Raw genomic sequence first — 25,548 nt, 5'->3', positions numbered from 1 at the left:
AAGACAATAAGGCGTAAAGAGGGAGAAAGGCAAACTAATTTTGCCTGTTGTGAACGTTTGCACAAATAATCATCAGGACTCTTTCAAAGCCTGGAAACTGTTTTGATAAACCTTTTTATGTCACCTTGACAGCAGAACATTTTCTGTTTCTAGAAGGAAATTCTGCTCACATGTTCCTCTGGGCACTGGGACCGGGCTGTGAGCTGCATGCCCCTTGACTGTGGTGTCCCCGACCAGTCTTTGGTGAACTATGCAAACTTCTCCTGCTCAGAGGGAACAAACTTTCTGAAACGCTGCTCCATCTCCTGTATCCCACCAGCCAAGCTTCAAGGTATTGTCTGGCCCACCAGGAGCTGTATGCAAGTTCTCTTCAGGTTCTCTCTCTTCGGGGGTACCTTGGGGATCTTTCCTTCACCCCAGTGCCCTTCCCATTTGGCTCTGCTGTATCACCCTCTTCTGATAACACAAGCAAAGTCCCAAAGGGCAATACCATTCCTTGTCCCAGAATGCCCTGACTCAAGATCTCATTAATGAAAGAAACTCAGACTTTCCTATTTCTATTTGACTTTTATGTCCTCTGGAGTCAAGCCAACTAACAGTTTTCTAATAATATTAATAATCCAGATACCCTTTATCATTCACATTTTTAAATTTAATATTTACAACCATCCTATGAGTTAGGTGCTTTTAGTTCTGTTTTAGGAATGAGAGTGTAGTTACATGAGCTGTACTGCTAGGAAGAGATGAAGACCCCACATCTTGCTCTTTACCTCCTGGACTTAGGTGTGCCTAACAATGTTTGAGCAGGCTTGTTACAAATGCAACTTCCTGAGCCTCATGCTGACAGATTCTGATTTAGTAGGTGTCAGGTGGGTTGGTGATGCTACTGTGGGGTGTCCATGGATTGCACTTGGAGAAACCATGAATGATGTTGAGGCATATGGTAGGCTGTTGAAGTGCAGAACTTTGCATCCAAACTGCCTGAGTACAAACCCTGCCTCTGTTCTTACTAGCTTGGGCAAGTTACCTAAACTCAATTTCCTCAGCTGCAAAATAGGGGATAATGATGGTATCTATTTCATAGGGTTGTTTGAGGTTTGAAGTTTACACAAGTGAATACATGTAAAATGCTTAGAGTGGTGCCTGGCATATAAGGAGCACTATAAAAGTGTCATCTATTATTATTATAATGCTTTCCACAATACTGTCACTACTCTATTTTTATTATTTGTAGTGAGGAAGTGAGGTAATGATTTGCTTGGTAGCCCTCCTTTCATTCAGGTCACAAAAGAGCTTTCTGACCTCTGTGCTGTATACGAGAGCACAGTAGATGCTCTGTGGGCACAAAGGTACAGGATAAACATTTGACCTGAGGTTTTAGAAAAGCTGCTCCACAAAGAATAATGTGACTTTCTAAGAGTGACGGTATGTTGACAGGTCTTTGCTCTCTCTGCTAGTATTTTATTTCTGGACTCTCTGTTCTGAGCATCTTGTGCTTCTCTTTCTTGGAGTCAGGACTGAGCCCGTGGCTGACCTGTCTTGAAGATGGGCTCTGGTCTCTTCCTGAAGCCTACTGCAAGTTGGAGTGTGATGTTCCCCCTGTTATCCCGAACGCCAACTTGCTCCTGCCTCACTGCCTCCAGGGCAACCATGATGTGGGCTCCATCTGCAGATACAAATGCAAACCGGGCTACTACGTGATGGGAAGTGCGGAGAATAAAGTCAGGAAGTAAGTTGGATTGTTCCTGGTCTTTGCAGTTCTCTCTACCCTTGTACCTTGTTCCTGTTCCTTCATTTGCAAATCCTAGACCACTGTTTTGGAAATAATATTAAGACCTTCTGGGTTGTCCATTGTTTGTTGTGTTTGTTTTTCTATATAATCTCTCTTCACCTGCACAGGTGTATTCCCCAGTCATGACAGGCAGGCTGGCCAAGTATGCTTTCTGTAAAGATATCCTTTCTCATAGGAGATTCCACAGTCTCCTCTAGGTGTTTTTAAAAGAATCTCTGCCCAAATTATTATTTTCCTTGGAAGTAAGTGTTATGAGCTTTTTAAGCAGTACACACATCACCCAAATCCAACTCTGTCCTAGAACATCCTCATCAGGACAGGTAGAGGCTTATGGTTGTGGCTATGGGAGAAACTGTCTGGGATGGTCCCCAGCTCAGGTATTTATTGGTTATGTGATGCTGGGAAGTCTTCTTTCTCTGTCTCATTCTTCCTCATCTGTAAAATGAGGATAATAATAATAATAATGATAATTTAGGAACTAAATAGTATGTATAAAACATGAGTCAGTGAATTTATTTTTAAAGCATAAAACTCAATACATATTAGCTATTAATATTGTAATTATAGTCTCTATGCTTTCTTTCTCCTGGACTTTGTGTGTATACACTCCTAGACCCGGAAACCAAGAGAGCCTTTCTTCTGAACGCATGGTGGATCAGAAAGAACAAAAGCTTACCGCACAATGTAAGAGGAAGGGTTTTAAAGAAAGTCATGCTGGGGTTCAAATCCCAGTTGTTCCCCATTTTATTAGCTGAGTAACCTCAGGCAAGTTACTTAACTCTCTGGGTCTCATCTTTGTAAGCTGGGGATAATGCCCTCAGCAGAGTGCTCAGTTGAGGATTAAACAAGATAATACATATTCAGCCCAGTGCCTGGTTTGTGCTAAATGCTCAATAAATGATTTCAGAGAAAGAAGCATTTTCTGAACAAACAAAACAAGCAAAAAGCTTTCAGAAGAAAAAGCTTGTACTCAGTAAATAGTAACTATTATTTTCCTACCATAAGTTATGTCAGTAAAGGAGAAAATCAGATTTATTTCTTACCCAGGATTTAGTTCAAAATCTGATCATAGTAGGTATTTTTTTTAAGACTTTTTTTTTGAACTGACCTAATCCCAGCATGGCATTACCAGTGATTCCAGGAGATACCAACTTTGATTGTAAGCTAGAATTCTCTAAGGGAGCAAAAGAAAAACAGGAAGCTTACTCTCTGGCTCCAATTTGCCCTTCTCTAGTCAACATCCAGCCATCTCAGTATGGGATGGATCGAGTCCGGCTTTGCCTGGAGCCTTTTACTCCCAAGAAAGCCCAAGATCATATTTGGGAGGGAGAGAGGGAAGTCCCCTCCTCAAGATCTCAGCCCGAGGCAAGAGCCTGGCTAATTAGAACATGAATAAATACTGATGAAAAATTCATAGGAAGCAGCATTCTGGTTCAGTGACTCTAGCAGGTATAGTCAACAGTTTTTGACAGCTGAAAACACATTTGCATGTGATGGTCATAGGGTCTAGATCAATTTGCGTCACCATGCAGTGACGGGTAGTGAGTACCCAGATCATCTTCCAGTGAGAATGGCATTACAACCAGCCTGAAGGCTGCTGTTTTCTTGCTTTTTTTCTTCTCTTCTTGCCTCACTTTTCACACACCTGAGCCAACTCAGGTGTCTGCAGAACAATGCAATGAAGACTAGAGGGAGAGAGAAAAGTCTCTCGGGGCCAGGAGGAATTCGAGGTGGAGGCATTATTCCTAGCTCCCCTGGGCCCATGGCTGATCTTTGCCTTGGGAACAGTGAGGCTTCCTGCATGACGATGGGCTTTCCGCTGCATCTGCGTATCTGACTCCACCGGCTTCCCTGCCCCAGCAGGGGCCCACAAGGGCCATTTGCTGGCACAGCTTTCTTTTCTGGTTGAGAAACTGGAAGCTTGCATCACAGCATCAGCATCGGTTTGGGCTTAAACATTTACATTCACAAGCACCATGCTGAGGAGAGATTAAATTATTTACTGCACTGCATAAACTGGTTTTAATCTTAGTTTACACCTGTTTACATAGCCAGCAGTGGACTGGTAATCAGAAGTTTGCAAGTCAGGAGTAAATCACTGTCACTTGCTTCTTGTGTTTACCCAATGAACTATGTCAGCCTTGTTCCTTGCTTGGAGCCCAGAGTTGTACAGATGGAGCCCTAAAATTCTTTCTAGGACATGCAGGCAGGGGGAGAAGAAGTTGAGAGAAGTTAACAGGGAGATTAACCCAGACAGAGTGGGCACATGCTAGTCTTCTACCGTTGTCTGAGTAGTGGAAAAAACCTCCTAGATGGTCAAAGTTTCCACTTGTTCTTTGCATGACCCTGAACAATGTAGTTCACGTCCACGTGTCTCGGTTTTTGCCTCCTTGATGTGAGGAGTAGTAATGATTTTTACCCAAGAGTATTGTTTTGAGGCCCAAAGCAGGTAATGTACTGAAAGCGTTTTATAAACTATGAAGTTCAATACATATGCTAGAAATTACTTTTTGTTCATTTATTTTTAAAAGAAGGAAACAGCTACCAAAATATCAGCCAAGTACATTGCCTTCCTGCTTCTTCTCAAGTCTGTTGAATATTGTTTCAAGAGAAAAAGATAAATGCTGCATCTGACTTTCTCTTCTATCCAACCTGTTTAAGCTTTGTCCCATTGCACTTGCGGATGCAGGGAGGGCACAGCTGCAGTTGGCACTTCTTTACGTGGGTGTTCTATGCCAGCTTCGGGGTTAGGAGTGAAGATATCAGTAAGACCTAGGCTCTGACCTCAGGAACACACAGCCCCCATGTTCCCTCTTTCATGGACATTATTTCTCCTGGCCCCTGGATCCCTTGCCCCTTCTTCCCAGGATTTGGTGACACTGCTCACACTGACTCTAGTTCCTGAAGACAAGGAAATGCAGTGGCTTTGGCCTGGGTCAAGGGCCTGGCCTTGAAGTCATGGGTAGAGTCAGTATCACCCAAACTGTATGGATTCTCCAGAGGGAAAAATTGAGAAGGAGAGTAACAAAAAATTCAATAAAACAAAATGAATGCCCATTATAGAGTACAGCCATACAATTATACGGGCATATCATGAAATATCCTGTCACCATTAAAGATGTTTAGAAGAATATTAAAGACATGAGAGAACATTCACAATACAATAAGTGGATAAAAGCAGAACATAATTATTATAAATGACACAATCCTTATTTTCCATATTAAGGGTATGTTTTTATCATTCTTCAGAAGCTAGAAGTGATTAGAATATTAATAGTCGTAATCTCTAGGTAGTAGGTTTATAGGGAATATAACTTTTCTTTTTCTGCTCGTTTATATTTGCTAAGTTTTCTAGACTTTATAATGAGATAAATGAATAAACAGTTAAAAAAAATAATGAAGTGAGCAAGAAAGAGGAGATCATAGCCAATTTGTGGAGGCGGAGAGTGATAAAAGAAAACCAGACAGATCTTTCGAAATAGGCAAACCAAGTGGAGACCAGCACTCCAAGATGGCAGTAAGACAGGGACGTGAGCATTCCATCCTGTGTCCAGACCCTTCTGTGTTTTGAAGACAAACACTGTCTCTGTTCTTGAAGGCCATTTCAGACCTCCTCTCCTCCAGAAACACCTCTTCCCTAACTTCCAGCAGATCACCTCACTCCCTAAAGCGCAAAGGTCTGCCCACAGGTGTGCAAGCTAATTGACACCTCCAAACATGTTCTCCCCCTTCTCACTGTCTAAAATGAATTATGACCAACAAGGACCTACTGTACAGCACAGGGAACTGCACTCAATATTTCATAATAACCTATAAGGGAAAAGAATCTGAAAAAGAATATATATATACATATATATATATATATATATGTATTCTTTATGTATTATATATATATGTATAACTGAATCACTGTGCTATACACCTGAAACTAACCCAACACTGTAAATCAACTATACTTCAGTTAAAAAAAAAACAAAAAACTTATATATTTTTTTTTAACTAGAAAAAAAACACCGAAGTGTCAATACTCTGGGCAAGTGGTGTGACTCAGGGAGATTTTTTTGTCTTCTATTTTGGGATTATTTTAATAAATAATCATATTTTATAATAAATCTAAATTTTTTTAAAAAATAAAATGAATTATGAACTCCTCCACCTTTGCTCTGGATCCTGTACCCCTTCTAGAGAATTTCTCTCAATCACTTTACCTTCCTCTTTCCTACATCTGAAGCCTCTTCCTTCCTCTCACCTAGTTACTTCTCTTTAATTGTGCTCACGTCTCTCCTATGTTAAAATTCAAACAAGCAGAGCCTTTTATTGACCCCATGTCCCCCTCCAGCTACCACAGCTTCCCCCCTCCCTTTTACAGTGAAACTTGGTGAAAGAGTTGTTTGTATTCACTGTCTCCATCTTGCCATCTTCTCCCTCCTTCACACTTTGACACTCAGGTTTTATTCCCATCTCTCCACTAAGGCTGAGCCTGCCATGGACCCCACTGCTGTCAAATGCAGGGACTCTTTTTAGACCTTACGTTATGTGAGAATAGTTGGCTTATGTCACGGTCACCCTGTGAGATAGGATGGACCCTCCCACCCAAGTCTGGTTTGGATGTTGAAAGTAATGATGCCACACATTGACCAAGAGAGTATGAAAGGTTTATTACTCACATAATGAGGCTTTCAAGGGAGAGAAGGGGAAAATTCCAAGTTGGTCTTCAAATGGCTTGAGCAATCAGGGAAGGGAGACTGGTCTGGAGTTGTATGGTGGTTAGGGGGTGAGGCTTGGGGGATGGTTTGTGAATGTGAACAGAACCTGGCGTGGTTTGAACTTTCTGCTGAAGCCAAAAGAGGAAGCACCCAGGCTTTCTTACAGGCTTGCTCAGATGTGTGATATGATGGGGTTTGAAAGCCATCAGAGTCAAACATCAAAGGTGGAGTCTGGCTCTTCATTACAACATGGTTGGCTAGACCCTCCTTGAGACTTTTTCCTTGATTCTGCTCTATCTCACTCCCTTGATTTTCCTGCTTCTTCTCTGTCTCTTCTCAATTTCCTCTTCTGGCTTTTTCTCCTCTGCCCATTTCTTCAATATTGGTATCTCTGTGCTCATTCTTCTCTCTTGCTCTGCACACCTGTCTGGGCTGAAGATCATTTACCCCATAGCCTCGACTACCTTTCACATGCTGATGATTCCTAAAACCACACCTGCTATCTAGTCTCTTCCTGTAAGGACCATAAGACCCATTAGGACAACAGCCTACAGATATAGCCACTTGGGAAATCCGATCTGCCTTTCACACTCTTACTATATAATACAGAGCCTATTATAATCTCTTTCAAATCTGCACATCCTTCTGTGTTCCATGTGATTGGGCAGGTCAGGGACCTGCACATAACCTGAGACTTTCGAATGTCCTTCACCCTCAGTCATCAACTTCCATTGAGTGTCGTCATCTTACTGACTCCTAGATATGGCCATTTCTCCTCATCCCTGCTACCATTTCTCTGTGACAGATCACTATCGTTTTTCACGTCTGAACTGATCTTTCTAACTCCAGTCTTTCCCCCTTCAGTACATTCACTATTTTGCAGCAACAATGATCTTCAAAACACTCAAATCCAGTTATAGTATTCCCCTGCATAAAACTAAATGACAAGCCTTTCTGCTATTTCATCTAAGAAAATAAAAAAGCTAAAACTTAAAATATTGTCAAGGTCTTGCATGATCTAGCTGGGCCTGGCTTACCTAACTTCATCGCTGACTATCTTCCCTGAGAGATCACTTCCCTCCAACTGTAACACACAACACCGTCTGCACTGTAGGCTCTAATGCTCTTGACTTCTTTTACTTCTTTATATACACCATGGCTAGCATGCCTCTGGGCCTTCAAACATGCTATTCCTTCTGGCCAGAACTCTCCCCAACAGTGGCCTTTTGCTTGGCTAACTCCTACTCCCCTACTTTTTAGCATAAGTGTGATTTTTGTCTAGGAAGCCTCCCAGATCTCCCCAGTCTGTAGGAAGTGTCCCTCCCATGGTTTCCCACTGCACAGAAAACTTCCCTGACAACATCATTTATCTCACTGAGCAGAAGTGGTTCGATTACCTGTCCAATAGACCATGGATGTTTGTTTAGCATCATGTGCCCAGTGGCTTCTACATTTATTGGTAGGTACTCAATAAATAGTTTCTAACTGGATGAAAAGACTGAATTATTAGAAAATTCATGATAGGATTTTAATGTTAAATTTGATGCTAAAAATGGTGCAGGAAAGAGGATTTTTTTTTTCTTATGAGGGTATGGAAATTTCTCTTTCAAGTGCTTTAGAGTGGAAGGAACCCTTAAAAATATTATGTCTATTTTTCTTCTAACAATTGTCTCAGCAACATAGAAGGAATGGTCATTCTCCAGAGACAGTTTTAATCATTTATTCAACTGACATTTAAGCTTGATTGGCAAACTGTACAAGTTGGTGGTAACAGAAAAAGGATTAGACCTCTCCCTCTCAACAAGCTCACCAGAACAGTGGTTCTCATACCGGGCTGTACATTAGCATCACCTGGGGAGAGTTCAGATCTCTTAATGCCCAGCTCAAACCCCAAACCACTTACATCAGAATCTCTAGAAGTGGCACCCAGGCATTAGTCTCTTGCAAAGCTCCCCAAGTCACTCCAATGTGCAGTCAAAATCTAGAAGCACAAACCTTTCTTTGTGTAAGAACAATATCAGTCATGGGATATTGACTTTCTGAAAACTATCCAGAGTAACGTTTTCTTTTCTCAGAATTACTATAGCTGGGCTTCCCTGGTGGCACAGTGGTTGAGAGTCCGCCTGCCGATGCAGCGGACATGGGTTCGTGCCCCAGTCCGGGAGGATCCCACATGCTGCGGAGCAGCTGGGCCCGTGAGTCATGGCCACTGGGCCTGCGCATCCGGAGCCTGTGCTTCGCGGTGGGAGAGGCCACAGCAGTGAGAGGCCCGCGTACCTAAAAAAAAAAAAAAAAAAAAAAAAAAAAAAAATTACTATAGCAGCACTTTTGCATGCCAGATTTCATGTGTCTCTTTGAGGTTTATTTATTTTTGGAGTTAATAGAGAAAATACAAACACTGGTAATTTCAAAGAAATTGCCATGTTTAGATAGTTTCGGGAGTTCTTTCTTATTCATATTTTATAATACACACACACCTTTCTTTTCCTTCCATGCAATTTACTTCCACACATACGTCATCATTAATCACATTAATCAGGTTAATGTTTCATTAACCTGACTTCCCAGGGAGCTAAACTAAGTGTGTATGACTTATATTTTATCAAAAAGACCGTGTTATATTCTCCCTTGTCTTTCACTCCCGTGGTTACCTTTTTCTCATTAGGTTTTATCTTTATGTGTGAAGGTTAGGCTAACCTCGTTAGGACTCATAATTAATTTAAATTATAAATTATCCCAACCTTCTAACTTTACTTAGACAGCCTCTCCCTCTAAGTTAGTCATTCATCAAGATGCCATCTGAAAGGTACTGCAGTAGTAATACCTTTTTAAGAGTAATTGTAAATAGCCATCCTTCTGAGGGTCACTTTTCCAAAGAACATAAATCTACTTAAGTTCTAGAAACACAAATGTAGGTTCAGACTGCAATATTGTATAGGCCTCACATTGTGCCTATTTATTGTTTGACAAATGTTTGGTTGGTAAAACCCTTCAGTGAGGTTTGTCTGATCTGATCTGGGAGGAGGTTGCGAGAGGGCTTTGTAGCTAGATGTGTGTACTTGACCCATCTCTGTACACATAGGAAGACTGTTTAGTGTGGCAGAGAGTTAAAACACATAAGGTCTCAACTCTGTTCTGTTGGGTTGATGATGATGATGATAATGATGATTCATCACTATGTGCTGTGTGTGTGAAAAACTTTACATACATTACCCCATTTATTTCTTATGACACTGATAAATTTTATTATATGATAAAATAATAGTATAATGTAGAATAATATGAGATGGTAATAAATAATGATATAATAATAATAATAATACATTTAAGTACTTTATTATCCCCTCTTCCAGATAAGGAAACTGAGACTCAGAGTATTGTTAAGTAGTCATCCCATGATCACTCAGCCAACATATGGTGCTAAAACCATTCTAACTCCAAAGCCCATGCTCTTGGCTAATAAGGCTTTTGATCATGGGTAAATTACTACATTTCTCTGAGCCTCTTTTTCCACCTCTGAAAAATAATGGAAAATCTTGAGTGACTTCCAGCTCTAAAAGTCTATATTTTATTTTCTATCTCAACAGAATCAATGAGGAGATTTAACACTTTGGTATAATACCATTGAGAGAAGTGATACATGAAATTTATTGCCACCAGGAAAAAAAAAAAGCAGCAATATATTATAAACACAAATACTACACAGACAAGATCTTAGTAGGCAATACTTAGTAGGTAATACTTGGAGAGCTTCTGATCCAAATGAATAGCCAAGGTTTTATTTCTTCCTCTTGATGGGTTTTGGTGAATTGTTCTCCACTCACCCCCAAGAGGATTAGATCTAGATCTTTCTTGAAGGCAGAATATTGGGTACATTTTTAAGGATTTCTAGAATTGAGTTTAAAGATTAAGCACTTCTCTAAAATGTCTGAAGAAGAAAATTTAGTCAGCTTTCTAGGAAGTCTTCCCTTTGTCCAAGATTTATCTCTTTGCTTAGTAGTTAATTACGCAGGTTCTGGCATTAGTGAGATATAAATTTACATCCCAACTCTGCTGTTTATTAGCTCTTTGACCTTTCAAGTCACTGATCTCTATTGAACATGACTATCTTTATTTACCAGATGGATAATAGGAAAGAGGGATACTTACAGGTTTTTTTAAGGATTAAATGAGACAATAGATATAAAGAACTGAGCACAGTTCTTAGATCAAACTTCAAGTCAGAAGTAGCTGCTGTTTATCATCATCACCATCATCATCATTTCCAGCAGGTTAATACTCCGTGTAAAATGTTGCTTTTGGTGTGTTTAACAGCTAATCTTCTTCTTTAGCAAGGAATATACTCAGCTACAATTTTATCAGGGGCTGTTGTTTCCTGTCCTGTGGTTGGTTCCTTTGCCCCAGAAAAACAACATAGAGACCAGAAAGACTGAAGGTGGTGTTCCAAGTGGGAAGTATAGGTCTTCAGTTACCAGGGTGGTAGGGGAGTGCATTTCCCCTGTCTATAAAGAAAATACACATCAAAAGAGAAAGTTCATTAAATTAAAAAAAAAATACATGTACTTCCCTCCACCAATCAGAACCCCCTCTGAATGTTTCATCTCATCCCAGTGTGAGTTATCCAAATACTACAGTGGCTTCAAGTGGACCGTGAAAAGGAAAAAGGGGGATGTGGAGAAAAAGAAATGGAAATTAAATCGTCAGCAAGATAGAGCTGGACATACTTCAAAAATTAGGGTGGGCAAATACAGTCAGGCTGGTCTTGGAGGAGAAGGGAAGGGCATGTCCTGGAGACATTACCTAAATTTTTAGTCTCTTTTGATCTTTTTGAACCATAGCTTGATTCTCTGAGGTTCAACTGATTTTATCCTACCATAAAAAGGAAAGAAAGACTTGGCTAATGAAATGAAATATGCAGTTGAGGCAAATGCTAAAACTCCTTAAGTACCCTGGATTTGTAATTTTAAAAATTCAGTAAAATAATATACCTAATTTTTAAGTTCTGTGTCATACATAACACTGTGCATATACATACATGACTAGATGCTAACCCTATGTATATAGAGACAGGTTAGCTCTGATTTGGCAATTAAGGGACACTGTAATCTTTATGTACACTCATGCATCTGTGAGAAATAGAAATTTGTTTTCTTTCCATTAAGACATTGTCTGGCTTTATAATTAGTGTTTATAGTAAATACATTCGAAGTTTATCCTTGGAATCCTCAATTCTCTTGCCATTGTAGGATAATGTGAGATTTAGGCTAATTTATTACAGCCTCTTTTGGCATGAAAGTGACTAAACCTCTGCTCCAAGCCTTGGACACTCACACACACACCTGGGCACAGGCCAGCTCGCTGCTGCAGGCTTCACAGGCTCTGGTGATTGGCATGCAGCCTTCACTTTGAACAGAGCATTTGATGAACTTATAGATTTCCCTGTGACCTTCAATCCAAGCTAGGGAGAGTCTTGTTGTAAAACTGTCCTTTCTCTTCTGATATTATATTGACCACTGATTTCTTTATTAATCAGAAAAATAATTTTAAAAATCTAGCATGAGTAAGTGCTGGGTTGTTATATATAAGCCATTAGGTTCTTCAACTCACAATTTCTCTCCGTGATGCCCTTTCTACACTTCCTTTTTCCTACCGCATCCTGTCGCAGGCTCCCTCTAAGCCCTTCTTCAGCATACTGGGTGAACATTTTGATTGTGAGCTTGCCTTTTTTCTTTAGTAATAAGGTCAGGTCAGGCCCAGCTAATTTATGAACTGTCTCCTGAAAGATTCTGGGTGGGACAAAAATCTGAAGAATTAAGTAGGGTAGAAAGAGTGAGTAGAATGCTAACGTTCCACACTCGTATGTCTCATACATGCACGTGCGTGCACACACACGCACACACACACACACACACAGGGAACACAGGGGGAGAGAGAGAGAGAGAGAGAGAGAGAGAGAGAGTGATTTTGGTCATCAGAGCTAATAACTTCCACGGCTTATTGAACATTGTATGTACCAGTCATTGTACTACATGCTTTATATACACTAACTTATAAAATCTTCCAAGGACCCTGTAAGGAAGCTATTATTATCCCCGTTTTTCAGATAGGAAAACTGAGAGAAGAAAGATGAGGTGACTTAATAAAAGTCAGAGACATATGAAGAGCCACAGCTGGAGTTTGAGCATTAGTCTCCTGATTCCAAGTCATCTGCTCTTAACCACTTTGCACACCATCTTCCTGATGGGAATTACCCAGTGAAGCCACTAACAACTTGCTGAAGGTCACTGTGACCTCTGACTCTTCCTCTTCATTCAGGGAAAACTGGCAAAGAGAATGTTAATCAGCCTTTCCATTCCAGCCCACATTAGAGGGATGAGGCAAACGCAGGGTTCACCTGTGTAAATTCTTTTTTTTTTTTTTTTTTTTGCGGTATGTGGGCCTCTCACTGTTGTGGCCTCCCCCGTTGCGGAGCACAGGCTCCGGACGCGCAGGCTCCGGACGCGCAGGCTCAGCGGCCATGGCCCACGGGCCCAGCCGCTCCGCGGCATATGGGATCCTCCCAGACCGGGGCACGAACCCGTATCCCCTGCATCGGCAGGTGGACTCTCAACCACTTGCGCCACCAGGGAGGCCCCACCTGTGTAAATTCTGAAGTCATTACGTAGGTCACAACTTGCCAGAAGTTCTGGTAACTCTTTAGTGGATTCAGGTCTTATCACTGCTATGACTTCTGGACAAGGAGCCATGTAAAGAGCTTTGTTTTCTGGAAGAGCAAGAATGATGGGCAGTGATGGATTCGTGGATTCCCAGGTGAGGGTGTGAATGTGTGGACATCCTGTGAGCACTTTTCATGAGACCTGTGAGTTGGACTGACCAGGAACAGGAATATAACAATATCTAGAAGAATTCTTCAACTAGAAACTTTATGAAGATAGCCAAAGGATTCCTTACAAATGAGAGGTCCTACCCTCTGAAATGGAATTCATACAATTTGTGGCCCTTTTCTGCCAGACTTTTGTCCCACCAGGCTTTTTTCCCCCACAGGGGCCACATATAGGCCTTTTTTTTTCCATTTAAACTTTAGACTAAGGCTTCAAGCACACACTGCCTTTCACACCACTGGTTCTTGCATGCACTGCTCCTTCTGCCTGGCAGGTCCTTCTCCTTCTCTAACAAACCCATCTTTAAGTGTTCCTTGCCTGATAGCCTTCCTTACGTCCCTCTTTGGGTTCCCACAGGTTAGTCTTCTGGCCTTATTATTGTATTAATATTTGTTTCTACAACAGCAGGACCTAATGTAATGTATGGGCACATACTAGGTGCTTAATGAATATCTGTTGACTGAACATATGAATGGACAAATACAGCCATACCTCGTTTTATTGCTCTTTGCTTTATTATGCTTTGCAGATACTGCATTTTTTACAAATTTAGGGTTTGTGGTAACCCTGCATCGAGCAAGTTTATCAGTGCTGTTTTTCCAACAGCATTTGTTCATTTCGTGTCTCTGCATCACATTTCGGTAATTCTTGCAATATTTCAAATCCTCCACCAGCAAAAGATTATGGCTCACTGAAGTCTCAGATGATGGTTAGCATTGTTTTTAGCAATAAAGTATTTTTAAATTAATACATGTACATTTTTTAGACATAAAAGCTATTGCACACTTAATAGACCACAGTATAGTGTAAACATAACATTTACATGCACTGGGACACCAAAAAATGCCTATGACTTGTTTTATTGTGATATTCACTTTATTGTGGTGGTCTGGAACTAAACCCACAACATCTCTGAGGTATGCTGCAACTGAATGATGAAAGATAATGAAAGCAAGAGATTCCTATTTAAGGTTTCCATGTTTTAGACCCAGTTCACCCCTGCATTTCAGTGTAATCACCAGCTCCTCAAACACACCCTGAAGGGAATAGATGTAGAATTATGCAGAATAATGTTAAGGTTTAAATCGCAGGCATTGGAGAAACCTCAGGATGTTTTTAGGTCTGCAGGTAACCTGAGCAGATTTAGTAGGAAGATAGCTCTGTCAGCTGTGTGAAGAATGCATGAGAGGGGCCAAGAGACTGGTAGAAAAGAGGTTAAATGGGGGCTGTTGAAGTGAGAGAGGCTGAGGGTTGTACAGTTTAGGCAATGAGAGATGAAGCAGTGGCCCCAAACTTGAGGTAGGGGTTCAGACTTAGGGCCAGGGCATTATCGCACCTGCCAATTTGGAGACCGAAGAGTTAGCAGCAGGAAGATCAAAGATAGAAGTGAGGGGTGGAGCTTTGAAGTAGAATTGACCACATGCTTTTAGGGGTTAGCAGGTTGCTCACTCTGACAGAGAGGCTCTCTTTCACATGGAAGAGGAGCTTTGTAAGTTATAAGCATTTTTATGAGTCAGGGGAAAATGAAAGGTCAAAGCCCATATGTCCGGTGGGCTGATCCTGCTGATTACTATTTCTTGTCCAGTCAAGTGGACTGGGAATGGGCCTCCGGAGGCCTGGTGTGAGCGAGGGTAGAACAACTATGATCGGCCGTGGACTAGCTATGCCTGGAGTCTGCTGCTCTCCATTTAGGATGTTGGCTTGAGAAATCAGGTCTGCAGTTTGTTAAGAGGAAAGCTGGCCTGGAGTTTGGAAGCACGGATGGTTCTGTCTGGGGTGGAGTAGAGGACCGTCCTTTTAAAATGGTCTAGAAAACTCCATCCTAAACTTTAATGTGCATAGGAATCACTTGGGGGTCTTGTTAAAATGCAGATTCTGATTGAGTCCGTCTGGGTGGGAACCTGAGATTCTGCATTTCTAAGCTCCCAGGTGGTTTCTGCTCTGGGAACCACACTGTAAGCAGTAAGGGCCTAGAATGTTCTGAGTGAAGAAGCTTTCTAATTTCACTTCAGAAACTGACCACGTGCCCTGCAAAACGCTTAGCCAATTAATGCTTTCGTTTCCTAACCTATGTAATGGAAATAGTAATGGGGTCACTCCTTGTCCTTACCTTTCCTCTTTAGGGATATTCTGTGTGGTGAGACTTTGAGATACTCTGTACAAAGGCACAAAGTAAAGGGAAGTAATTTATCTGCAGCTCCATTTCTAGGAACACTAGTGCTTCCAGATTATGACTTAGGGATTGGCATCAGACAGATCACGGTACGGGCATACCTCGGAAATACTGGGGATTTGGTTCCAGACCACGGCAATAAAGCGAATATCACGATAAAGCAAGTCACACGAATCTTTTTTGGTTTCCCAGTGTGCATAAAAGTTATGTTTACACTATACTGTCGTCTATTAAGTGTACAATAGTATCATGTCTTTAAAAACAGTGTACATAATTTAAAAATATTTTATTGCTAAAAAAATGCTAACCATCACCTGAGAACACAGGGTTGCCACAAACCTTCAATTTGTAAAAGGTGCAATACCTGTGAAGTGCAGTAAAGCAAAGCACAATGAAACAGGTATGCCTGTACTGATCCCTGCTCTGCCATTAGGTAAACCTCAGACAAGTTATTTTACTTTTCAAAACCTACTTAGTTCATCTATAAAATAAACATCTATACATTCATTGAACCAACGTTTATTGGCACCTGTTCTGTACCAGACATTATGCTGAGCACTGGGAATATAATAGAAAATAAGGTCTTGCCCTCACCAAGCCCGCATCCCAGTGGGCGAGGCAGGCAACACACAAAATAATTACAGAGTATGCATTCTATGCAAAAATACACAGGTGCTTTAATTAAAAACCAAAAACATTAGAGGTATAAAATAAGGATGCTTTTGGGTGGCAAAAATTATCCTTAGATAAGAATAAGAGCCAACCAGGAAAAGAACAAAAAGAAAAGCATCACAAGCAGAGAGAATGGTACCAACTTCCTTTGGCAGGAAAGAGCTTGAGTTGTGCTCGGGATTCTAGGTCCGGTGTGGACAAAGCACGCTAAGTAAGATGAATGGGACGTAGGATGAGGTCAGAGAAAGTGTGGCCAACTCATGCGGGACCTCGTGAGTGAGAAAGTTTGGATTTTATTTTTCATGCAACAGGAAGCAATTGAAATGTCCTCAGCAGGAAAATGACATGTTCTGATTTATTTATTTGTTTTTACAAAATATCCCTCTGACTGATGTTTGCAGACTAGGTAGGAAAGGGCCCAGAGGAGAAGTGAAGTCTCTGGTAAGGAGTTGAGTGATGGGAACGTGAGCTAGTGCTCATGGCAGTGGAGATGCAAGAGATATGGGAACAGATGCTGGAGATGTTTGGGAGGTAAAACTAAGAGGACCTACTGATGGATTGAATAAGATCATACTCACTTGGGGAAAAGGTAAGACTGAGACAAAGAGTAGAATCAAGGATGTCTCCTAAGTTTCAAATTTGGGCAACAGTGTAGATGGTGGTATCATTTGCTGAGCTGGGGATGACTACAGAAGAGCATGTGTGGAGAGAAGGGAATCAAGAACCCCTGTAATCACACAGGATGGTTTTTGAGGGTAAAATGATATAGATATATATCCTTCTGTATCCAATGCATAGCATTTCAGTGCTCAATATTTTATTGTTGTTCTGTTATTATTATTATTACTCATGAGGGACGACTCATTGGAGACACCAGATGCCCTTGATCAGTAAAGACATGATAATTCCCTTGGACTCAACAATCATACTTTTATTTTCTCCAATGGAAAATAAATATTACTTTTGAAAACCTTGCAGTAGTGATAGAAGGATGGGGTAGACTCATGTGTGCCTCCAGCAACATCAATCAAACTTTCAGCCAAGTTTTGATTACAAGATCTTTATTTCTGGCAATGATGTAAGAAGTAGAAAGAGCACAGCTGGATTTTCGGCACTAGGTGGATACCACAAGTTCTGGAAATTGGAAAAAGCATCTTCTAACTTGGAAATGGTGGTGATTGCTCTGGAGTAGTTAGAGGGAAAATAAATACAAACCTTCCCCTACCCCCAGACCCTCATGGTACCACTTACAGAGTAAGTTGTCTGGCTGTGACTGTCGTGTTTGGTCTTTGCTAAGCATCCAGCCTTTTGGCCGGTGCTGTTAGGTGGGTGATTTTGCTCTCTGATCTCTACACCTATGGTTTATTTTTACTAGCATAGGAAAGTAGCATAGATTTTAGTAGTTTGCCAACCTGGCCACATGTTAAGACTGCTGACAAATTAAAAAATATAGAATGTGAGGGCAGTTCCAGGAGATTTAGGCAATCTCGTTTTTTATACAGTTCCTACATGATTTTGATGGGGCTGGTCTACAAATGTCATTTGGAAACCATTGTTGGTGTTTCCAACACCCTGTTGGGGTGTTATGTTATGATTTCAAAACTCTGTGTTCTGTTCTTGCTTTTGCCTTTGACTTGCTAGCTCTGTGACACTGAGCAAGTCACCTCATAGTTATTAATGTGCAGTTTCCTGCCTGTAAAATGAGATATTTTAGCCTCTCTTACTCCCCTGGGATAAAGAAAATACAGGGAGCTGATAGTCCATAAATAGAATAGTTCAAGTGAAAGGCACTTGCACTGGACTATCAGAAAAGTCTTGGAATCTCTGTCCTGGTGAGGGCCTGCCTGCATGCTTGTCTAATATCCAATGCCATGATTCTTTGAAATGCAAACCTGTTCACTTCATGACTTAAAAAGTGTCTCTTGGGCCTCCCTGGTGGCGCAAGTGGTTGAGAGTCCGCCTGCCGATGCAGGGGATACAGGTTCGTGCCCCGGTCTGGGAGGATCCCATGTGCCGTGGAGCGGCTGGGCCCGTGAGCCATGGCCTCTGGGCCTGCGCGTCCGGATCCTGTGCTCCGCGACGGGAGGGGCCACAACAGTGAGAGGCCCACATACCGCAAAAAGAAAAAAAAAAAAAAAAAGTGTCTCTTAGCTTTTGACTCATACACTTTGTGCGAAGGAGTTGGACCACTCTGAATAAACCAATGTTTTCATTAATGATCTTTTAAGGGTGAGAGGTTACTCCTCAAGATCACCAAACTAGAAGAAGTGCAGAGGCAGTTTTGGTACCACTGGGGCTTAAAGTTCTGCCATTGCTATAGGCTTCAGTCCCCTTCAAGGGCCCAATGTGGAAGCCAAATTTCCTGGAGCTGGGAGGAATGCAGGACACCTTGAATTCCTACCACAGTCTCAGTCCCTTTTTGAACAAAGGCCAGAACCAGCCCATGGCACTCCAGTGCCAAGCTCCATACCATGGGATCTCAAGAGTCATTTCCTAAGTGGGTATAGACAGGCCTTGACACGGAGCCAGTGACACTGACCAATCAAATGCTTTGCGAGAAATCTGAGGGTTGGGCCTGAACTGTGTCATCTGATTGATTGACATGCGGAAGATAAGGGAGATGAAACTGTAAGGAGAATCTGTGAGGTTGAGGGGCATAGGAACCCCTGCAGGAAGGAAACAGGATTTCCTAGGGAATCAGCCCTCTCTCCCAGCCCCTCCCCACTCCTTCCTGGAGGGCCTCCTCTGGGGTCCAGGGGCACCCATGTGCACTGTGTTGCTTCCCTTGCCCCCTTACAGCCTCCTCCCTCCCTTATCACCGATATGACTGGTGATTTGCAGTGCAGGGCCTGTCACATTACCTGGGTACCACCCGCAACAGCCAACTCACTCTTCCCCAGCCAAGTTTGATCTCTCTACCCTCATCCCTGAGGTTATTAAACTGGCAAGGAAATATATGAAATCGGCATTCTTGAATGGCTCTCCACTCTGGGCAAGAAAAGGGAGGACTGTTTCCATGGCTGAAGTGTTCCAACCAATTCAGAGAAAAATACCACATGAAGTCAAAATATTGTTGTCCTGGCCAAGCAAGGGTTTTCCTTTATGACCATGCTGACATGCAAGGTTTACAGCCTTGCCTCTCCCCTGGTGTCAGTGGTATTGCCCCCTCTCTCCAGCTGGGGAATGACAGTTCAGCCGAGGTAGGGGAAGGATTTCATCTGTGGGAGGTGATAGAAAGGAGAGAGTCCCTGGGAGAATATAAACTCTGTAGTGTGAAAAAAGAGTAGGCTATCCAGCCTAGGAGAGGGACAAAAATGAGCTTCGTTATAGTAAAAAGAACTGCATACGCTGCCTTGAAAATCGATCAGAGAAGACATTTTTAAATGTCATCTTCCAGGAATAAAGGCGCAGACGCAGAGAATGGACTTGAGGACACGGGGAGGGGGAAGGGTAAGCTGGGACGAAGTGAGAGAGTGGCATGGACATATATACACTACCAAACGTAAAATAGATAGCTAGTGGGAAGCAGCCGCATAGCAGAGGGAGATCAGCTTGGAGCTTTGTGACCACCTAGAGGGGTGGGATAGGGAGGGTGGGAGGGAGATGCAAGAGGGAGGGGGATATGGGGATATATGTATACGTATAGCTGATTCACTTTGTTATACAACAGAAACTAACACAACATTGTAAAGCAATTATACTCCGATAAAGACGTTAAATAAATAAATAAATAAAATGTCATCTTCCTTTAGGGAAAGGAGCCTTATACTAAAGAGTACACAGTGTGTGATTTCATTTATATAAAGTTTAAGAACAGGCAAAATGAATCTAAGCTGATGAAAGTCAGAAGAGTGTGGGTTGCAGGGATGTGGGAAGGTTCAACTGGGAAGAGGGATTTCTAAGGGGGCTGGAAATTCTCTGTACCTTGATCTGAGTGGTGATCACCCAGGTGTATTCACATGTAAAAATTTCTTGAGCTATATATTGAGTTGTGCAATTTTCTATACATAATTTAGTACTCAATGCAAAAATTTCAAATGAATCTTCTTTTTTTGGTCACACTTATAAATGTGGCATCTAGATAAAGGGCTGTTCAGTAGGATAGAGACATTACTGATATTCAAGGTGGATTGTATAGCATAAGAGGTGCAGCTGAACCTGACCCAGGAAGGACCACAGGCTTCGGCAGCAGGATGACCTGGGTCCAAGTCCTCTCTGCAGCTTTTACTGTGGATCTTTGAGCTAGCTTTAAATCTCTCAGGCTCAGTTTCCTTCTCTGAAATGTGGATAATAATATTTACTTTTAAATGCTGTTTGGGGGATTCAGTGAAATAATGTATGTAGGTGTCTTTCCAAACACCTGAAATACAGCTCAAAAATAGTATTTATTATTAACAGATAGTAGATATATGTCCACATAAACTATGATGCTAAAGAATTCCAGTCATAAAATCAGATTTCTATCCTAAAATATTACTGGGAATAAAGGTATGAATCTAAATAACTATTTAATAATAAGTTAGGGTTTCCCTGGTGGCGCAGTGGTTGAGAGTCCGCCTGCCGATGCAGGGGACATGGGTTCGTGCCCCGATCCGGGAGGATCCCACGTGCCGTGGAGCGGCTGGGCCCGTGAGCCATGGCTGCTGAGCCTGCGCGTCCGGAGCCTGTGCTCCGCAACGGGAGAGACCACAACAGTGAGAGGCCCGCGTACCGTAAAAAAAAAAAAAAAAAAAAGTTAAACACTCCTTCATGAATATCTAAGTGGATATTGTTAAAATATGTTAAACTATTAAAATTTATTTAAATTTTTTGAAATCAACTGCATTCTGTGCTGTAGGATCTTGGTCAAATTATTTAACATCTCTGAGTATGTTTATCTATAAAATGGGAATGATAATACTACTTCATTAGGGATATTCTGATGGTTCACTTTGTTAAAATATATAATGTGCTATGCAGTGTGCCTAACACACTGTGAATTTTGGTTAAATAATTCAATTTGGCAAATATTTGATTAATGCCTAATATAAGACAGATTTTTTTTTTTAGTTCTTGGGAATTAAAAGCAAGAATAAAACACAATCATTGCCTTCAGGCAGCTTCCAACCTAGGGGGAAAGGCAGACATGTACACATGTATAAAATAATGTGATAAATGTTGTACTAGTGTAATATTAGAATACTGGAGAAGCATGCAGGGATCATTGCATAAAAGTATGATAGTCCATTAAACGTGTGTAGATGGTGGGCATATTTAAATTTAAAAAGAACATCGTGATACTGGAAAATAAAAATTTAAGGCCACCATGTGGTTGAATCAGGGGTCAGAGGATTATTTCTGTTTTAGCATCACAAGCTTATCTTATGTTCTGAATCAGAAGTGGATGCATTAAAACAGCAAAATGGACAGCACCTTCAGTTTGGCAGTGAGTTAGAAGGGGAATGGGATGGAGTCTGCAGCAGCAGTACCTAATTCTGTTGACTACTGTCCACCACAAATGCAGTCTCTTTGGTTGGAGGCCACACCTGTGCATGCGAAGGAAGGGCAGTTCTTCCAGGACACTGTTGAGTCGTGTCTACTCAGAGAATCCCACGAAAGCTATGAATGCTTTCCAGGAAAAAAATGGCCTTGTAAGCAAACAAAATGGCCACAGTAATTTCCAGTGAGGCTCTTGCCCTTCTGAAGTTCAGGGTAAGAGCCTCTGTTTTAAGAAGACCCCTACTGCTGTATCTTCTCCCCTCTTTGGAGAACCAATAAATATTGGCAGCTTCATTGATTACATTACCATATTAACACTGATGATCCTCAGATGACTTCTGGATAGTCCCCTGAGTGTGTGATAATCATTTCTGTACTCCATCCTATCAGGTATTTCCAAGTGCCCTTGGGTGTGAGACTGCTCCAAGATGAAGAGCTTAATGAAAACCCAACTGAAAAAGTCTAGATGCTGCTCTGATGGTTATAAAAACTCTCTGGAGAGTAATATTACAAAATATTACTATATAACAGCTTATGTGATCACTGCTATTACGTGCACATTACTATTTTTACTTCCATGACTTAGAAATTAGACTAGAGAGGTATGACATTTGGCTAAGGAGACCCAACTGCCCCTGTCTATTTGCTAATCCTTAGCCCATGTTACTGAGGGTCCAGTCTTCTCCCATAACCTCCTTGAGGGATTTTGATGGGCTATTTTGCTTTATGTCTTATCAGCAAGTTCCTGAAGATCCAGTGCCTGGAAGATGGAATCTGGGAGCAAGGCAGCTGCGTCCCAGTGGTGTGTGAGCCCCCCTCTCCTGTCTTTGAAGGCATGTATGAATGCACCAACGGCTTTGAGCTCGACAGCCAGTGTGTGCTCAACTGTAACGAGGAAACTAAAAGGGTAAGGATGACTTGAACTTTATTTTGGATCAGGCTGTGCTCTAGTCTTGGTGACCAATCCAAGAATGTTCTGTAGAAATGATCTAAATGAATTGCAATAGGCAGGGCCTTACCAAGCTGGGATTCTAACCAGGGGTGTTGATATTATTTGATAGGGAATTCAGAAGAGACCACGTTTTTGGAATATTCTCTGCTGATTTCAGAACTTCCTCTTGGATAAGAACAACCTGATGGGTTGGGTACCTGGGTAAATTGCAAAAATGCTGGGATTCTGATTTGGCAGTGTGATTTCCTCTGATCTAACTTGGCTAGAAATGCTGGTATTACACTTTTTAATAGAACAGAGTCCTGAACAGAAACACGAATTCCTCAGCAAAGGCAAAGCCGAATGCGCTGTTTGACTATTATTCTCCCTAGGATTTTGGCGTGAGAGGTCTCAAGCAGCAACCACAGTCTTATCACTGTTACATGACTAAAATCAATTTTATTTTAGAATCTTTTCAAGTACCACACACATACACGAGACAAGAAGTTAAGCAGACTTCCTAGGCAAAGATCAATGACCTTGACTGCTGTGCTAGAGCATGCCTTTATCTCAGTGTCCAGTACTCCAAGGTAAATACTGCAGGACAGATTTGAGAAGAATACTCTATGAAATGAGACCCCTTAGAACTCAACACATCTGTTTTCACTGATTGTTTAAGGAGTCAAGGAGTTGGCCAGATGAAGGGAGAGTTATTGTAATTCTAAAATCTTACTGTCTTGGGGTTTGTGAGTTAGTGCTACTCTCTGTGTTCTGCCTATAGTATACTTTGTGATTGCTGGGGATGTGAAGCCAAGAGTTACACAAACCAGCATACATGTGGAGAAAGGGACTAGAACTTTTGGTGAGATCAAAAGCATCTATGATGTCTCCATTCAAGCAGAAAGGCAAAAAGCACCTCCAGAAAAATTATGAATTAGTTTTACAGGCTCAAACTCATATTGAAAAAAATCTGACATTTGCCACAAGCAGCATCTGTGGGATAGTATTAATGGATCAATGCAAAACAACACCATTGGGGAAAGAAATTCCAAAAACTATCTCAGAATGCATGGGCTACTGTTGATAGCTCACCGTATCCTTACATCCAAAGGAAAACACACTGTTAATGTGTGTTTATTAATGACAAAATTGTTCATGATTCCTTCACATCAAAACAGCAAAAACTTGTCTTGACTTTTTCTTTGGCCGGGGGGAGGTGGTGGTCAGAAACAACTTGGTTTATTATCTCAATATTGTCTTTTAGTCCAGGTTCTAGAAGTTGGAGAACACTACCATTTAATCAGACCACCTTTTCCCCCACTCTAAAAGAAGTTAGCAAAACAATAAGGTACATGTGTTTGACTTTTGATATCCTAGCTTCCCATCCTCTGCACGAAGGAGGGACTGTGGACCGAGGAGTTCAAGTTGTGTGAGAACCTGCAAGGGGAATGCCCACCACCCAGCTCGGAGCTGAATTTCGTGGAGTACAAGTGTGAACAGGGATACAGGATTGGTATGTTTGGGAAGGGATGCTGACTTCTGCTCCCAAGTAATCCTTAACTAGGACTGGCTGGATCTTGAATCAGATTCATTATTCTCCCTGGGGAGTGGATAGAAATTCAAGTTGACTCTTAGCTGCTTCAGTAAAAATGAAATTTATGACAAATTTATGTTTTTTTTAATTCCTCCACTCATGTGTAATGTTGTTGCCACTGCTGAGCCATTTGCATAGTGTCTGGTCACGTTACCCACTTCGCAGCAGGCTGAAAAGTGGATTGATTTGTGGCAGGAGTAGTAGTTCTAAGAGGAAAGGTGGAAATGTGTAGACGCACACCACGCATGTGCTGGGCGCCTCCTCCATTCTCTCTGCTGTTGTTACTGGAGCAGAGAGTTCCTGAAAGGAACAATTTGAAATTGCCTTTGCTTGCCTGGCTCAGCAGCCATTCCTTCTGTGCAGGGGATTAGGATCCAGAACCTAGGGGTAACTTCTTAATGTCGTCATTGAAATTAAAAGTCTCTGTGGCCAGGGCCGATTGAAAGTCAAGTTGACTTAAATTTGCTCTGGCTGGACTTAAGCATCATAGAAAAGAGATGCTGTTTGTGGAAAACTTAGTGAGATTAACCTGAAGTTTTGAATTGTACAAGCAAGGAGTAATTTTCCAAGTCATTCTAACATTTGTAATGCCAGTGGTATAATTTGAGTTAATGAGAAAGCTTGTTAGTTTCTAAGAATGTTCTTTACCATCTTCAAGTTGCTCTTTGCACTGAGAAATCTTAAGGTCAGGCAAGGAGTAGCGGAATGCTGAGCCCATGCCTCTTGCGTGGTGTCTCATGAGAAAATTCTTATCTCCCCACCCGCTAATTTTTATATTAATATGTCACACACGCATGTATATAGAGTCCTTAAGAGTCATGTAACTCTTTTAGTTATTATACAAGTCAGCAAAAAACATTAATAGAGGTAAGTGTGAGCTGAAAAGAAACTTGGAGATAGATCATCAAAATCTTTAGATGAGGAAATAGAGAACCCTAAGAGTCTACCTTCTTTGAATAGAATTTTAGAAGATACTTAAGACACCACATACAAAGAAATAAAGCAGATTTGTCTTTAAAAGGCCAACACATGACCAAAATCTCTGCTTCTGATTTCCCCTTATTTCCTCTTTTAATCACATAGATTTCTTGGCTGCCTGTGTAATGATCTTCAGTCTAGCGGGCATTATAAATCCACCTTCGTGATTTCTGGGCCATTTTTTCCCCAGTTAGTAAAGTTCTTAGGTAGTAGATGTTGTAATCATAAGCTTCCAGGAAATCATATGAGCAGAAATGGTATTAAAAGTACTTAAAAGGCATCAACAAATCCGGGTAGACTTTGGCTGGCCAGAGTCCTGGAGTGGGGTATTGGAGGTCTATGA

At 41.5% G+C, this 25,548-nt stretch overlaps 1 protein-coding gene across 1 annotated transcript in view; it reads left to right on the top strand.

Annotated features, from left to right (window-relative positions):
• The window catches only part of PAPPA2 (pappalysin 2), a 297,667-nt gene that overhangs the window by 221,520 nt on the left and 50,599 nt on the right, over window positions 1-25,548 (top strand). Inside the window, exons 15-18 of the mRNA XM_060088558.1 lie at window positions 154-331; window positions 1,516-1,729; window positions 22,441-22,609; window positions 24,011-24,146. Coding sequence (XP_059944541.1) covers window positions 154-331; window positions 1,516-1,729; window positions 22,441-22,609; window positions 24,011-24,146 — 697 coding nt within the window. The remainder of the gene's footprint in view (window positions 1-153; window positions 332-1,515; window positions 1,730-22,440; window positions 22,610-24,010; window positions 24,147-25,548) is intronic.

Source organism: Mesoplodon densirostris, chromosome 2 (assembly GCF_025265405.1).
Source record: "Mesoplodon densirostris isolate mMesDen1 chromosome 2, mMesDen1 primary haplotype, whole genome shotgun sequence".
In the NCBI taxonomy this organism is placed as follows: Eukaryota; Metazoa; Chordata; class Mammalia; order Artiodactyla; family Ziphiidae; genus Mesoplodon; species Mesoplodon densirostris.
Note: the sequence above shows the minus strand (reverse complement) of the source record. Positions and strands in the feature narration are given on the sequence as shown.